At 41.7% G+C, this 16,269-nt stretch overlaps 1 protein-coding gene across 2 annotated transcripts in view; it reads right to left on the minus strand.

Annotated features, from left to right (window-relative positions):
- Nucleotides 1-1,760: 1,760 nt before the first annotated feature.
- LOC139750244 (LIM/homeobox protein Lhx9-like) overlaps nucleotides 1,761-16,269 on the minus strand; it is a 110,878-nt gene continuing 96,369 nt past the window's right edge. Inside the window, exons 5-6 of one of the 2 annotated variants that reach the window (XM_071664751.1) lie at nucleotides 12,677-12,885; nucleotides 1,761-12,180 (exon numbers count right to left, since the gene is read on the minus strand). In XM_071664751.1, the coding sequence (XP_071520852.1) occupies nucleotides 11,968-12,180; nucleotides 12,677-12,885 (422 nt within the window). In that variant the 3' untranslated portion in view covers nucleotides 1,761-11,967. Of the gene's footprint in view, nucleotides 12,341-12,676; nucleotides 12,886-16,269 lie in introns of both variants that reach the window. The other variant, XM_071664753.1, reaches the window with a different exon arrangement.

Genomic DNA, 16,269 nt, shown 5'->3' on the forward strand with positions numbered 1-16,269 from the left:
AAACTTACGTATATCTTTATACGCACGTTCATTCATGAAAACTCTGAGAGGCTATATAGAACAATCTTTCTGTGTCTGTGAAGTGGCTGCTTCATCTGGGTCTCACACGTGGGTTCAGGAGCTTCGAAGACAGCGAGACTAACCACTTCACCACTCAGCTGAACCCATGTTACTGTAGTGTCACATTTCCACTGTGGTGTATACAACAGAAATGAGCAACCTCGGGATCACCGTGGTACGATCCTTGAGCATGATAGTACGATCCTTGAGCATGACGGTACGATCCTTGAGTATGACGGTACGATCCTTGAGCGTGACGGTACGATCCTTGAGTATGACGGTACGATCCTTGAGTATGACGATACGATCCTTGAGCGTGACGGTACGATCCTTGAGTATGACAGTACGATCCTTGAGCGTGACGGTACGATCGTTGAGTATGACAGTACGATCCTTGAGCATAATGGTACGATCCTTGAGCACGACGGTACGATCCTTGAGCATGACGGTACGATCCTTAAACATGACGGTACCATTACCGAGCACGACGGTACGATCCTTAACACGACGGTACGACCCTTGACCATAACGGTACGACCTAGTAGCGCGACTGCACGACTCTTGGGTCTACTGCTTTAGAGTCAGGTCAAAGGTTAATCCATAATACTCAAGGGTCGTACCGTCGCGTTCAATGGTCGTACCGTCTTTCTCATAGGTCGCACCGTCGTATTCAAGGGTCGTACCGTCTTGCTCAAAGGTCTTTCCGTCGTGTTCCAAGGGTCACACCGTCGTGTTCAAGGGTCGTACCGTCGTGTTCAAGGGTCGTACCGTCGTGTTCAAGGGTCGCACCGTCGTGTTCAAGGGTCGTTCCGTCTTGCTCATAAGGTGGTATACTCTTGTATACCACATTAAAATCTTTTCCCTTTTAAGTAGTTCTGAATATTCTTTACTAATCTTCCCAGTCGGGTTACCATGATAAATAACTGCGCCTCCCAAGGACTCGTCCACCTGCACTCCCAAAACACAATCATATCCTCTGTCCTTCAAACTGATCTTAGATTCATCCATCTCAAAGTCTCATCCCCTACCCAAGTTTATCTTCATTCTTGCGACATTTTCCATACTCAAGAAAGAAAAAATATATAACAAATTGCCATCGTCAAGTTCCTCATTAGTGGGTAGAACAAAGGTCGTCTCATGTCAGAGGTCTGTTGTATACCGACTATACACCGCATATGATTTATGGGTATTGTAAGGAAGGAGGCTGGCGGTAAACAGCCACACATATCATATATTCTGTGATGAAAAACCTTCAAATGATACTTAGGATAATGATGATGATAATTATACTAATGTGTACTGAGTAAATCACATATACATAGTAGTGATAATGATGATAATAATAATTATGATAATGATTGTAATATCTATAATGATAATAATAAAACAATGTTACTTCTACCACTACTACTACTGCTAATGATAATAATAATAATAATGATAATGATAATAATGATAAAAAATATCAAGATTTCGAAAAATTCTATCTATCATTATTGAACACTAATAGAATCATTATTCATCCTGCATTTTGCAAGACCAATACCTTTTTTTTTTTCATTTTACAGATGTCCATTTTTTCAAACAAAGCCTCAGGAACCAGGATGTGTAGATTGGTGAAGTGTAGTACACCCACTTAACTCAGGTGTCGACGGTACACAGAAAATACACGAAAGGTTTAGAAAATTTAGAAATTCAAGAGTTGTTGAATTTAGTTTATTTTACAAATCTTTGGTACATTGCCTTAATCATACACATTTAATATATTATGAGTATTTACAAAAAGAAAACAAAATAAACAAACCGTAAACAAATCATAAGGAAGGCTTTGGTTTCTGACACATGACTAGAGAACACAACGTCTGGAGCTAACACGTACTAGAAAACAGGTTTCTAGAAAACAGGTTGATTTCTTTATATCTATGAGACATAATTATAATAGATGCTTTATTGATATCTTAGATGAAAAATACAATTCTTAGGTTCGTAGAAACAGTTGCACAGAATCCGATCCGTTCTCAAGAGGTATTGGTTATCCGGATCCAAAAACGAAGCGTTTCACTCGCCCATCCGAAGCGAGAAATACGACGGGATGGATCTCCCTTGCAACTGCTTCCACGAACGGATTGACAGACAAACTCTCTTACACTAGCAGTGTATTCCTATCTCATCACTGCTCCACAACCACAAGGAACGAGTGTGTAGCAGGCGGGACACCGTTCCTTAATTCCTCCGGAGCACAATACAACCCTTGAGCACAACGGTACAACCATTGGTCATAACACCGTCCTGCTTATAGATTGTACCGTCTTGCTCAAGGGAGAGGTTAGATATGGGTAACGTGTGTCACATAAATCAATCTCCCTCGTGACCAGAAGTAACACATAAAGTAACACACACTTGTCACTGATGGAACACCAGAAAGCATCGCTACAACACAAGGACAGGGACAAAAAAAAAAAGAAGAAAAAGAATATATATATGAATCATAGTCTGCGGGGAGTCTCTAAGATGAGAGAGAGCTGAAGTGGAGCCACTGCTGAGCTGAAGGACCGGTGGGATAATAGTCGAGATGGAGCTTGATTTGTTAGATCGTGTGTGGTAAATCGAGTCTGGTACTCTTGAGTGTCCATGCAGCATTTTTTTAACATTAAATGGGATGTAATCAACCATTTATCAAGATTAGAAATATACGTAATATAAAAAGAAAAATCATTTGGACGCTAACATTCTCTGATATATATATATATATATATATATATATATATGAAAAATGTGTGGAAGTCGAGAACATTATCTCGGAAAGCAAAAATGGGTATGTTGAGGGAATAGTGGTTCCAACAATGTTGTATGGTTGCGAGGCGTGGGCTATGGATAGAGATGTGCGCAGGAGGATGGATGTGCTGGAAATGAGATGTTTGAGGACAATGTGTGGTGTGAGGTGGTTTGATCGAGTAAGTAACGTAAGGGTAAGAGAGATGTGTGGAAATAAAAAGAGCGTGGTTGAGAGAGCAGAAGAGGGTGTTTTGAAATGGTTTGGGCACATGGAGAGAATGAGTGAGGAGAGATTGACCAAGAGGATATATGTGTCGGAGGTGGAGGGAACGAGGAGAAGAGGGAGACCAAATTGGAGGTGGAAAGATGGAGTGAAAAAGATTTTGTGTGATCGGGGCCTGAACATGCAGGAGGGTGAAAGGAGGGCAAGGAATAGAGTGAATTGGAGTCATGTGGTATACAGGGGTTGACGTGCTGTCAGTGGATTGAATCAAGGCATGTGAAGCGTCTGGGGTAAACCATGGAAAGCTGTGTAGGTATGTATATTTGCGTGTGTGGACGTGTGTATGTACATGTGTATGGGGGGGGGGGTTGGGCCATTTCTTTCGTCTGTTTCCTTGCGCTACCTCGCAAACGCGGGAGACAGCGACAAAGTATAAAAAAAAAAAAAAAAAAAAAAAAAAAAAATATATATATATATATATATATATATATATATATATATATATATATATATATTTGTTCGCCGTTTTCCGCGTACCGAGGCAGCGCTAAGAACAGATATCCACACTCTAGGTGTGCACAAAACGCAGAGCCCCCTCTCTACAACCAAGCTCTATGGACTTTCGGTGATTTCCCCTAACCGCTCCGCTTCATATGCTGCGGTTCAGCACTCTGACAGCACGTCGCTCTCTGTATACCATACTGCTTCAGTTTGCCTTAATCTGTGCATGCTTCAAACCCACCTTCATACTCAGTCTCCCGTCACTCAATACATCTTTCACTCCATCCTCCTATCTCCATTTCAGTTTCCCGTTTCTCCTTGTCTCCTACGATTGTCACGTATACCTCCTTAGTCAGCTTCTCCTCACTCCTCCTCCTCATATATATATATATATATATATATATATATATATATATATATATATATATATATATATATATATATATATATATATAAACAATTTCACCACACCATCTGCAGCTCTATCAACCCTGCTCATGTTACTAACACGCCTCTCTCTTCCCCTTTCGTTTCTTATTCGACCAAGACTCCACAAAACGTATATTGTCCTCAAGAATTTCATTTCCAACAAATTCTCGCACCCATACAACACCTTTGGTACTACTGTGCCATCAGACATAGTGCATCCTGGACCTCAGCCCTCTCACTCACATTATGGCTTAATCTAGCTTCCATGGTTCCTCCTGCTGCCATGTCCACAGCTAAGTATCTAGTCCACTCCACTTCCTTTCACACGCTCTCCCAAACTCCGACACCAGCTTCTACAATTTTCCACTTGAGTCTGCCACCAGAGCCATGTCATGAGAAAACAGCAGCTGACTTGCTTCCATGTCCCCGATCCCCAACACCTTGCAAACCTGACCCTCTCACCAAGACCTTTGGCTCCACCTCCCTGACCAACCCATACATAGATTAAACAGCTACGGTGGCATAACAAACCCTCGCTGCAGACCCACTTTTACCTGGAACAACTAATCCTTCCACCTCTCTTCCTACCAGAAAACTGCGTTTACTCACTTGATGGAAACTACTCAGTGCTTCTTGTAGCTTTCCTCCCACAGTCCCACGTGTCTGCAACACCTTCCACAAAGCATCATGATCAACCCTATCATACGCTTTCTCCAGGTCCATAAACGTCACAAACAATTCTGTCCATCACACACACGGGAGGCTAGAAATCCTCTCTTCCTATATTACTTTCCAAAAGAAAGAACAGCACGAGGAGCCAAGTGATGAATTTTCACTCTAAGGCTCCATCATTTGTTCTTGACGCTACCTCGCTCATGCGAGCAATACCGAAAGCATATATATATATATATATATATATATATATATATATATATATATATATATATATATATATATATATATATTAAGAACTAGTACGTCGTACAAGTGACGTAGCTAGGTACCGTTGAAATATAATGGCATTAAGCAATCCTAATGCAAGTATGGAGGGCTATGACGATTTGAGATTTTCGGGCAAAATTTAATGAAACGTATAGAAATCAATAGAACTTATGAAAACTTTACCTAAATTTACCTGGCAGTCACAATTTCCCTTATTATCTATCTTATAAAGAAAAAAAAATTATTGCTTTGGTTTCTTGTTTACGCTGTTGCTGAGAAATATGGGTGCTGTGTGTTTGCGAACGCAACCACTCGATATAAGAGAACGTGTAATGTTAACATATTTATTATTGGAAGCTGGTTTACTATTACGTGCTCGAGAGTGCAACTCAGACTACCGATAACAGCAGGAGGACAGCTTACCACTGGACCAACGATGAAACTAAACCTGTCCCTCTGGAACTGATATATACTTTACACAGCAGATCCAGAGTAACAGGTTTTATTACATCGGCGGTGCAGTGGTGCGCTAACCGCCTGCTGCTCTCGGCAGACTAGGATCAACAATCGGGCGCGCAATGGTATAATTGTTTACACAACCGCTTGGGTTGAAGATGACAGTATCTTTGGTATATTTCGCATTTCAAAAATTAATATCACCTGCTAAGAAAAGAAAGATGAGGTTTTCAGGGATCTTACTGACTTCTACACGGATTTCACGTACTAATACCATAATATACCCTTCATTTTCCCTAATCTTCATAGCCCTCCCCACTATCACTTTAGACGCTGTCGTAGGACTGAGAAAGATGGTAAACCTAGATCAATTCCGCAGGTTTATCTCCTCATCAGAAAGGTTTTGCTGACTTGATACACTACCTCCTATGGTGTGAGTGTGGTCGTGTTAAGACGTTACAACAAGATCTCATGAGAGCTAGTGTATTGAGGCGGCAGACAGGATCTCATGACATCAGCCCATAAGACCCCCACCAGCCAGACACGCTACCCTGCTTAACAAGAGTTTCAGGCTGGTGAACTACCGCGTTGGTTTATGTGGGTCAGGGTTTGATGGTGTAGTCAGGGCGAAATACAGGAAGGTATTTGTGGACGTCGGGATACTAAATTTGCCAGGACTGACTTTGTCGAATACAGACCTGCAGCGCGAGTTAATAAAATACTTCCTTTATATATATATATATATATATATATATATATATATATATATATATATATATATATATATATATATATATATATATATATATAAGTAGGCAGGACATTTAGGGCAATATTTTGAAAGCAAAGCATATTCGGTGTCAATCCACCTCCTCCCACGTCAGTGCATTTTCTGCATCAGATAAAGTACGAATTACATATCCTACATTGTTTTATTTCACCTTCAGTTATACATGAGATATATTTCTGGCACAGAAACGCTGTCGATCGTTTGTCATACTAAACCGTGTGAACGTTGAAATACAAGTACAGAAAGCAAAACAATGGAGTGATTCACATCTTGGGAGTGCCACGGTGAGAGAGGTTGAGTAAGACTCTCTGACCAAGACCCAACTTTAAATTGGACTTGCATACCGGGATTTCAACATAAACCAAATGTCTCTCGCCTGCCTATCGAACAGATGAACGTATCCTGAAGATGAAAAAACAATAAAAATCCGAATATTACGTACCACATTCTTGGAGAACAATTAACATCATCTACAATGAGAAAACCAGAGACTACGTTTTAAGAACAGAACAATAACCTACTGTAATACACTAATGCAGTGTACAAGTCCTCATGCCCCAGTTGTAGGTTGTAAACTTTAAGATACCGTAAACTACACTCGCATGACTGCCACGTCATCTCAGCCGAAGCTTGACTGCCAGCCCTCCTTCAACACAACGGCCGCAAAACACACATTTGCAGTGCAGCAACGACGCAAACACTAGACCTCACTCGCTAACACCTCGTGTCCCTGCAAGACTACTGGCAACTGAAGTCATGTAAATAAAGAGAATATGTTCCCGTCGTGGATTATCACATCACAAAACAAAGTAAGACCCTACAACTACACGGGTGCGGGAGACCTGAGGCGACATCTACCAAACACAAACATTAGCGTTTCCAGAGAAAAGTAGGTTTTGTACCTAGATATAATCTCCATCGTAACCTTAGATATATCACTCCAAGATGTGGATCACTCGGGTATTTCTGTTTTCTGTATTCATACTTTCTCTTTGCTTACAACTTTCGCAAACTTGACTGAAGATGGGGAGGTTTTTTGTACCCAAAGCGTCTCAAACATCACTCACAATAAATTGAAGATGAAAGGGGCCTTCTTTCGTCTGTTCCTGGCGATGCCTCGCTAACGTGGGAAACGACGAACAGGCATAAAAGAAAGTTTTTTAGATACTTGGAAGAGGGCATGGCAACAAATGGAGTCTTTGAAGCGGAAGTGTGTCAGAAGTGGAGAGAGAGATCGTTATCTGGGAGGGCGAACATTGGTATGTTTGAAAGTATAATAGTCTCAATAATGTTATGTGGATGCAAGACATGGGTTATATATAGGAGTGAGCGGACGAGGGGGGATGTTTTGGGAGTGAAATGTTTGGGGACAATATGTGACGTGAGGTAGTTTCATCGGATACCTAATAAAAGTTTAAGAGAAAGGTTTGGTAGTTAAAAGTGTGGTCAAGAGGGCAGGAAAGGGTGTGCTGAAAACAGCCTGGTTATATGGAAAGTTTGAATGATAAGAGGTTGACAAAAAGGATATGTCAAAAGTGGAGGAGACAAGAAGGGTAAGACCAAATTGGAGATGGAAGGATGGAGTGAAAAAGATTTCGACTGATCGGGACCTGAACATATGAAAGTGCGAAAGGTGTACATGGGAAAGGGTAAATTAGAATGATGTGGTATACAGGGGTCGAAGTGCTATCAATGGACTAAACCAGGGCACGTGAAGCGGCCTGGGTAACCATGGAAAGGTCTGTGGAGCCTGGTTATGGATAGGGAGCTGTTGTTACGGTGCATTACACATGACAGCTAGAGATTGGATGTGAGTGGATATGGCCTTTCATCGTCTGTTCCTGGTGCTATCACGCTAATAGGGCCAATGGCAATCAAGAATTGATACACACACACACACACACACACACACACACACACACACACACACACACATATATATATATATATATATATATATATATATATATATATATATATATATATATAGATAGATAGATAGATAGATAGATAGATAGATAGACAGAAAAACAGATAGATATACAGATAGATAGATAGATTAGACAGAACGATAAGTGTAACTGGACTCCTCTGGCATGTGCAATCGAGGAGTCACATTCGGTGAGGCGATCAACAACAGTGGACGGGGAGGAAAAGTGGCTCGTACTGGACATTCTCGCTGCAGAAGGGTGCATCACTTACCTGCTGCTGCAAGGAGTGCACCCTCGAAGCTAGTGGGGGGGGGAGCCCCATAAAAGGGGTGCTGATAGTACACAGGGGAAAAAAACACGAATAAGAGGAGCGTGAGTGGGTGACTGTAAGTCCACCTCTCCTGTATTACTTTCCTAAAGGAGAAACAGAGGAAGGAGGTAAGGGAGGGTGTTTATTCCTCTAAGGCTCAGTCATTTGTTCTGGACGCTACCTCGCTCAAGCGGGGAAATAGTGAATATGGAAGAAAATAATGAAGACAAGGGTAAACTGACCACACAGTACCGGCAGCAAGCTTCCCTGTGCTGTACAGTAGCTCATCAAACACTGATCTGTTAACACTGGAGTTCCTCATGACCTACAGGAACACACCCACTACAAATAGCAGTGAGGTATCGACCGAATTATTGTGTTTTTAATTAATCGTTTTTAAGTCTAGAGTACACTTGTCCAGCTGTTTATAAATGTCAATTTCAACGTTGAGATGTGTGATTATGAACCTTACAATTTCAATCTCGATTAGGAAATATTGCCTCTGTTGAACACACGCGAGTCGCGTTTTAAAGTAGTTTGGATATGCTGGGATTGTGAGTCAGTGTGAATGTTCTTTATTCTTTCTCGATTACTCATTTCACGTTGGGCTTTTATGATATATATTCATCAGGGAACATTTTAGACTTCATGCTTTGAAAAGAAACCCACGATGTAGATGTTACAATATATATATATATATATATATATATATATATATATATATATATATATATATATATATATATATTCCCTATTTCCCGCGTTAGCGAGGCAGCGTTAGGATCAGACGGAGAAATGACCTCATTCGCTCACATCCTCACGCTAGCTGTCATGCATAATGCATGATGCACTGAAACTCGAGCTCCACATCTAGGACCAGGGCACACACACACACGCACACACACACACAGAGAGAGAGAGAGAGAGAGAGAGAGAGAGAGAGAGAGAGAGAGAGAGAGAGAGAGAGAGAGAGAGAGAGAGAGAGAGAGAGAGAGAGAGAGAGAGTCAAAAATTTCTACGTACGCACACCAACTAACCGCAAACTCTCACACATAAAGTTATAAGCTAACCGGAAGAACATTCGCCTTTGTCCGGAAGAACATTCGCCTTTGTGAGGACATTCCACCCGCACATTGTGTTCCCACACATCACGTTCAAGACTCTCGTGTTCTGGAGCAGCCACAGTGCTCAGCAATCTAGCCCGTGAGATTCGTTATCTTACACTACATAACAAACGTTTCAACCCCTGAGACTCGTATAATAACAAACGTTTCAACCCCTGAGACTCGTATAATAACAAACGTTTCAGTTATTCGGAACTTCCCTAGTATATCTTTAGCCTCCGGCCGTTGTAATAGGATGTATACGTCTCCAACTGAATTACAGTTCTTGTCTCGACACCAATACACAACGGCACACAGGGGATAGAGAGGGCACCGGGTTACTGAGGATGGTTAGTGTGGATATACGAGTGACGTGGAGCTGTAGTGAGGGAAGCTTAGCTTGACATACGGTCTTTTCCGTCTCCCACAACCCCTGGCATCCTCACAGATCGTATGTATACAGAGGACTCTTCCATCCCTGTTAACTGGAGTGCCTGAATTTGTGTATAGCTACATGAAGAGTACGGTCCGTGTCAATACTGCTTTTTGTTATCATTATCATTGCAATTACGTAATCGCATTTGCGCTTGAAATAATGTTAGATTCATGGTACATGCAACACGGTGTTTACATATTCTGCCTTGGGTGGGGATGATACGTCAATATTCTCAAATAATGAATTATCATCAGTTCAGAGTCCATCACGGATATGTGTGAGAATTGTAGATTTTTTTTGGATATGTGGGAATTGTAGATTTATTATCTTTTTTGTAAGTACGCGACACGTCCAAAGATTCTGTCCGAACTCATTTTTCCTTGTACGTCCTGGTCTTAAACATGATCTGAATTGTGACAAAATATTTTCATTTCCTATGGCCAGTTTCTCTCTCTCTCTCTCTCTCTCTCTCTCTCTCTCTCTCTCTCTCTCTCTCTCTCTCTCTCTCTCTCTCTCTCTCTCTCTCTCTATCTATCTATCTCTCTCTCTGTTTGTGTGTGAGTGTGTGTGTGTGTGTGTGTGTGTGTGTGTGTGTGTGTGTGTGTGTGTGTGTGTGTGTGTGTGTGTGTGCTCTATACTGCTGCTGTAATCGTTGGCAGACAAGAAGATATTCGACAATATCCGTCATAGCCGCACCATCACAGCCCCGATTCTCCCCAGCGTCTGTGGGATCAGTACAGTGAACGCCTCCCGGACCCCCTCAACTGATCACATCCCAGTGTGTTACTAGATCAAGGCTGCCCCGAAAGCAGGTGAGGAAATGTATAGATAAGAGAACAGCGAGATTGGAAGCTAAGGACCTGTTGATCAGATACTTACATTAACAAATGAAAATAAGAAAACAAATGAAAGTGGTCTTTTTTTGATTATTTGTAGGGGAAAAAGTGTTCGTCTTTTCGTGGTGTTCAAGTTCTCTATCTTCATGATATTACCATAGAGCCCCCAGTAACCTGCAGTGTTCAACCTCCCACAAATAAAGGTTGCCACGGTCGAGGGAACTACAAAAGTTCTGCTCAATACAGGTCCACTAACTTCAACAACTGCTGCATGGACTTACCTCCAAAGATTTCATGACAATAAATCCCAACTAAATTACGTTTCAGACTCTTTGGTAGGAAACAAGTACTGTTCTAAGAACACATAGCTATGACGACAAATGAAATATAAACACAGACTTCCATACAAATGTTTTGAAATGGATATTTTGACTTAAGGTTTTTCGCCACTGTAAATGTACATAGCCATGTGGCAAGATATAATAATGTCTGCAAAACAACGCTAGACTGTTTGTTTATCCATTCTCAGCCTGAAGTGTGGAGCATCGTTCTCTAAATACCACTGAGAATGCTGGAAAACCTCCACTTGACCTTTGCGTGTGTGGTTCTTGGGTTGGGATCAACTCGCCTTCAGCGTGCCCTTGTATCATGTTACAGTCAGAGATCATCATTACCTGCCGGAGGTGTTCCCGGACGCCACGGTGCTCACTTCAGGCCAGCCTCCTTCAGGTCACCCTGGCAGAGAGGGAGGGAGGGGGGGATGTTCCATTTCCCACTAGGAAGGGGCCGGCGACGACTGCTCTTGAGATCGTCTGGGTTTTCTACCATCTTAACACAAGTTTTGCCATATCATTTGAACTGTTTCAAGCAAGAAAGGAGGGAGGAAAGAAATAAGTGACTAGAAGTGGATATGTGAAATAAAGTAAATTTTCCTCAAGATAAACTTTTTTTTGTTGGTTTTTTTTTTTACCTGAAAGCTGAGGCGAGATGCTTTGCCCCTCTCTTGTGACCGCCATGAGCCAGGTGCAGCGGCCCAGCACTACTTCGGTTAAGTCTAATATTTACAGTCTTCATGACCCTGTTGAGAACACCTATGTTCCTCCCTCTCCCCGCCCACACTACCGTGCTGGAAGGAAGTGACCTCCTCCTCCTCCTCCTCCTCCTCCTCCTCCTCCTTACTGGCACATGTCCGTGAACTGTAGCGACTGGCTCCCCTCATCCCCAGAGGACATGGCGTAGAGGTCGGTGAGGCCCGGTGCCAGGGTGTCCACTGGTCGGAGGTCAGCCAAGAGGCCCGACTGCTCCTTCATCTTATCCCCGACGTGCCTCTCTTGCTCCTGCTTCAGGAGGTTTCTCCGCCACTTGGCCCGGGCGTTCTGGAACCACACCTGAGGAGAGAAAACGTAGTGGTGGTGGTGGTGGTGTTGGAGGGTGGTGCAAGGTGGTTTAGTAGTGGTGGTTGTTCACGAGCCTGGCTGATGCTGGTTGCACCCCACATGGCCCCCCCACTTGTACATCACTTGTTCATGTCAGACTGAACGGCTTCTCCTAAAAGAAGAAAAACAGGCTAGTCCAAGAACGCTCTCTACTCTTCGTGTTTTATTTGTCTTTCTATTTTCTTTGTTTTACCAGTTATAACCACATTTACAAGCTAGCTGATAATAACTACCTGTGTGTGTGTGTGTGTGTGTGTGTGTGTGTGTGTGTGTGTGTGTGTGTGTGTGTGTGTGCGTGCGTGTGATATATCTACGAATCTAACCTACGTTTCACTGTCCACCCCAACACACACACACAGCCACACCTATCACTACACAATCCTCTCCTCTCCGCCTCTTTCTCTTACAAGAGCAAGATCTCTTTTTTTTTTTTTTTTCGTCATCTCACCTGCAAGACTCTCTTCGACAGTCCCGTTTTCTGTGCCAGCTGCTTGAGGTCTTTGGCGTCAGGGTTCTGGTTGAGGTTGAAGTAGGACTTCATGGTTCTCAGCTGGTGGTGCTTGAAGGAGGTTCTCATGCGTTTGGTGCGATTCTGAGAAGGGGGCTGGGGGTCGAAGCGGTACCCGTCCATGGACATCTCCCCGTTTGGCACCAACTCTGACGAGGAAGAGACGAATGATTATGCATCTGCATTGAGGGAGAGAGAGAGAGAGAGAGAGAGAGAGAGAGAGAGAGAGAGAGAGAGAGAGAGAGAGAGAGAGAGAGAGAGAGAGAGAGAGAGAGAGAATAACTCACTTTATTCAAGACAAACCGCTAAGAAACTTGTACCCTAATTTACTTTGTAAACCAGTGTCATAACAGTATTTTTACTACATTATAATAACAATGGTATTAACGATAATTGTGGTAATAATGATGATAATTATGATAAGAACAATAATAATAATGATAACCATACTTTATGGGGATACCATGTTGGCCCAGAAGGTAAATTATATATATATATATATATATATATATATATATATATATATATATATATATATATATATATATATATATACATATGCTGATAACCACGAAGAAAGTTAAACACGATATGTTCCCAAGTGAACTTCTGCAAGTCATTCGACACCGTGTCCTGACATATCCCTAACTTAGATAAACTTGACATAGCTCTTCACAAAACAAACGAAGAAGAGATCTACTCAACTTCAGAGCTCGCCGCCAAGGTAGAGTCATTTACAAAGACTTCACTTAGAAAATCCTCATGCTCTACAATGGAGTCCCCAGGAATCAGTCCTTACTCCAGTCTCCTTCAGTCTTTATATGTAAATAACTTAAAGTTTCATCACATCATTCTAGCAGTACGAGAGCAACAACAAACAGGCAGCAGTACATTACGCAATTAGAACATTGGCTCATTTAAACAGAATGTCTGCATCACAGAAACCCCAGGCGGACATGAACATGGCTTTCAGTCTTCCATCATCCGGAACGGTCACCCACTCCAACCTGACTAAACTCCCAACCATACTAGCTAGGGTCATACACGACACACACACATGACATATGAGAGTATAGTTGGTGGACCCAGAAGGTCTTCTTCGGACCTTGACATTCACTTATCACACCAAATGCACGAACGTAAAGGCTATGATAAACAAATCAGAAGCTCTCACAACACTTATCAGTACTGGCTTCATATATGGAAAGAAAATCCTTGTCTGTCGTATACAACTAATTCCTCGGCTTCACTCTAAACTTACCTGCCTGAGCATCGACCCTTTCAGAAGCTATCATTACAATGCTAAAAACCCTTCGAACGGTCAACATTAGCCCAACAAACCATAGATATTTCTAATACAATCTTACCTCAACATGCTCAGCATAGAAGTCTTGCCGCAGCACATGATCATTCCCATCCAAGTTACAGCATAACAAATCACAATCCCGAATCAGAAATATGAAAATTACTCCTGTCATATACTTTACCAACCCATACTTATACATCCCACTTCTCCAAATAAAGGCAACATTGACTAAACATATTCACACTGTAATAACTTAACAAGTACTAAACAACATTTTCCCCTCAACTCAGACTTTAATTCCACTGTTCTCAATTTACACCAATCAGAGACTACACTCCCTAGACATGTAAGAGTTACACTTTCTCGTCTACGTTCTGAAAGCCATCCATCTCTTCAGTCTTACGTAACTCGAACTATCACACCACAAGAACCCGCATAACTTAGATGTGGTTTCCACAATAAAGACTGCGAATACTTATTCCCCAATTACCATGGATCCACACAAGAAAAACATGCACAAATCACTTCAATTCTTGATTTGTGGTCAAGACTGGTAGACATGGCTAACTTACTGAGCACACTACTTCTCTCTCTTTCTCTCTCTGTATATATATATATATATATATATATATATATATATATATATATATATATATATATATATATATATATATATATATATATATATATATATATATATATATATATATATATATATAATGCTCGTAAAGAATTACAGATGATGGTAATCTGTTGACAGAAAACTGGGTACAACCGATGGCAATCAGTGCTGAGGATGTGATGGTCATATACAAATATGACAACAGTGATTTATACAGTGATACAAGATGATGATAACCAGGTGAGGTTAGCAGTGAAGGATACATTTCTCACAGTTAGGATCGAAGTTTGATATAGTACTAGGATCCTTGAGGCTCTTGGCCAGGATGTCCCAGAGCTTGGGATGCTGGCATGAAATGTGGATCTCGCCGACTGAGAGGTTATATTCATGTCTGCCTCACCACAGTGTTTGGACAGCTCTTGTAGCATAACTGCGATCGTTTACAACCGATTACTTCCTCGTTTACAACCAATCACTTCCTCGTTTATAACCGATTACTTCCTCGTTCATAACCGATCACTTCCTCGATTACAACCGATCACTTCCTCGTTTTACAACCGATTACTTCCTCGTTTACAACCGATCACTTCCTCGTTTATAACCGATCACTTCCTCGTTTACAACCGATCACTTCCTCGTTTATAACCGATTACTTCCTCGTTTATAACCGATCACTTCCTCGATTACAACCGATCACTTCCTCGTTTACAACCGATTACTTCCTCGTTTATAACCGATCACTTCCTCGTTTTACAACCGATTACTTCCTCGTTTACAACCGATCACTTCCTCGTTTACAACCGATCACTGCCTCGTTTACAACCGATCACTTCCTCGTTTACAACCGATCACTTCCCGGATGAAATCTCATGAACATTTCATATAATATTCTACATAACATATTTTGTTTGTACATTTACGGTCATCATCATCTTTAAGAGGCCAGCAATGAAACAGGGGTGGATGCAGGGGATATATATGTCTTCTAACACCGAAAATCATGACTATATCCATGTGTGTATATTTCCCTACATATGTGTATGCCTTTCCCTATGCATGTGCATATATATATATATATATATATATATATGAAGAATGTGTGGAAGTCGAGAACATTATCTCGGAAAGCAAAAATGGGTATGTTTGAAGGAATAGTGGTTCCAACAATGTTGTATGGTTGCGAGGCGTGGGCTATGGATAGAGTTGTGCGCAGGAGGATGGATGTGCTGGAAATGAGATGTTTGAGGACAATGTGTGGTGTGAGGTGGTTTGATCGAGTGAGTAACGTAAGGGTAAGAGAGATGTGTGGAAATAAAAAGAGCGTGGTTGAGAGAGCAGAAGAGGGTGTTTTGAAGTGGTTTGGGCACATGGAGAGGATGAGTGAGGAAAGATTGACCAAGAGGATATATGTGTCGGAGGTGGAGGGAACAAGGAGAAGAGGGAGACCAAATTGGAGGTGGAAAGATGGAGTGAAAAAGATTTTGTGTGATCGGGGCCTGAACATGCAGGAGGGTGAAAGGAGGGCAAGGAATAGAGTGAATTGGAGCGATGTGGTATACCGGGGTTGACGTGCTGTCAGTGGATTGAAGCAATATATATATATAT

Source organism: Panulirus ornatus, chromosome 9 (genome assembly GCF_036320965.1).
Source record: "Panulirus ornatus isolate Po-2019 chromosome 9, ASM3632096v1, whole genome shotgun sequence".
Taxonomy (NCBI): domain Eukaryota; kingdom Metazoa; phylum Arthropoda; class Malacostraca; order Decapoda; family Palinuridae; genus Panulirus; species Panulirus ornatus.